General features: G+C 48.0%; 1 protein-coding gene across 1 annotated transcript in view; it reads left to right on the forward strand.

The window, feature by feature from the left end:
- Nucleotides 1-561: 561 nt before the first annotated feature.
- The window catches only part of LOC130587935 (voltage-dependent calcium channel gamma-7 subunit-like), a gene marked incomplete at its 5' end in the record, with an annotated part of 5858 nt that continues 5535 nt past the window's right edge, over nt 562-884 (forward strand). The window contains one exon of the mRNA XM_057388904.1: nt 562-702. Coding sequence (XP_057244887.1) covers nt 562-702 — 141 coding nt within the window. The remainder of the gene's footprint in view (nt 703-884) is intronic.

The following is an 884-nucleotide window of genomic DNA, read 5'->3' on the forward strand; positions in this document are numbered from 1 at the left end:
TTTTTTGGGGATTTTTGGGTTTTTTTGGTTTTTTGGGGTCTAAGAACTCCGGATTTTTTCGGGGTGATTTTGGGGTAATTTTTGGGGAATTATGGGATGGATTTTGATGGAATTTGTGGGATTTTTTTTCATTTTCATGGTGGTTTTTTGGGGGTTTTTGGGGTCCAGGAACTCCGGATTTTTCCGGGATTTTTCCGGGATTTTTCCGGGGTGATTTTTGGGGTGATTTTGGGTGATTTCTCCCCCAGAGACGGTGCGCACCGCCACCCCGTTCCCCATGGGCAATTTGGGTTTTTTTGGGGGTTTTTGGGGTTTTTTTGGGGTCTAGGAGCTCGGGGTTTTTTGGGGGGGATCTCGGGGGTCTCGGGGTAAATTTTGGGGTGATTTTGGGTAATTTTGGAGGAATTATGGGATGGATTTTGATGGAATTTATGGGTTTTCTGTGGGAATTTTTTGGTTTTTTGGGGGTTTTTGGGGTCCGGGAACTCCGTATTTTTTCGGGATTTTTTGGGTTAATTTCCGGGTGATTTTTGGGGTGATTTCGGGTGATTTCTCCCCCAGAGACGGTGCGCACGGCCACCCCGTTCCCCATGGTCAGTCTGTTCCTGGTGTTCACCGCTTTCGTCATCAGCAACGTGGGGCACATCCGCCCCCAGAGGACCCTCCTGGCCTTCGTCTCGGGCATCTTCTTCATCCTCTCGGGTGAGGGGAGACCCCCAGAATGAGGAAAAATTAAAAAAAAATTATTTTAGCCAAAAAAAATCCGATTTTATACCAAAAATCCGCTCCGAAATCGGCCCCGGAATCCCCGTTCTGTCCCTTTCTCTCCCCGGGGTGGGACCCCAAAATTGACCCAAAACTGACCCAAAACCTCCCAAAATTGA

This window comes from Malurus melanocephalus, unplaced genomic scaffold (genome assembly GCF_030028575.1).
Source record: "Malurus melanocephalus ecotype Western Australia unplaced genomic scaffold, MMel_1.1 scaffold_2797, whole genome shotgun sequence".
Lineage (NCBI taxonomy): Eukaryota > Metazoa > Chordata > Aves > Passeriformes > Maluridae > Malurus > Malurus melanocephalus.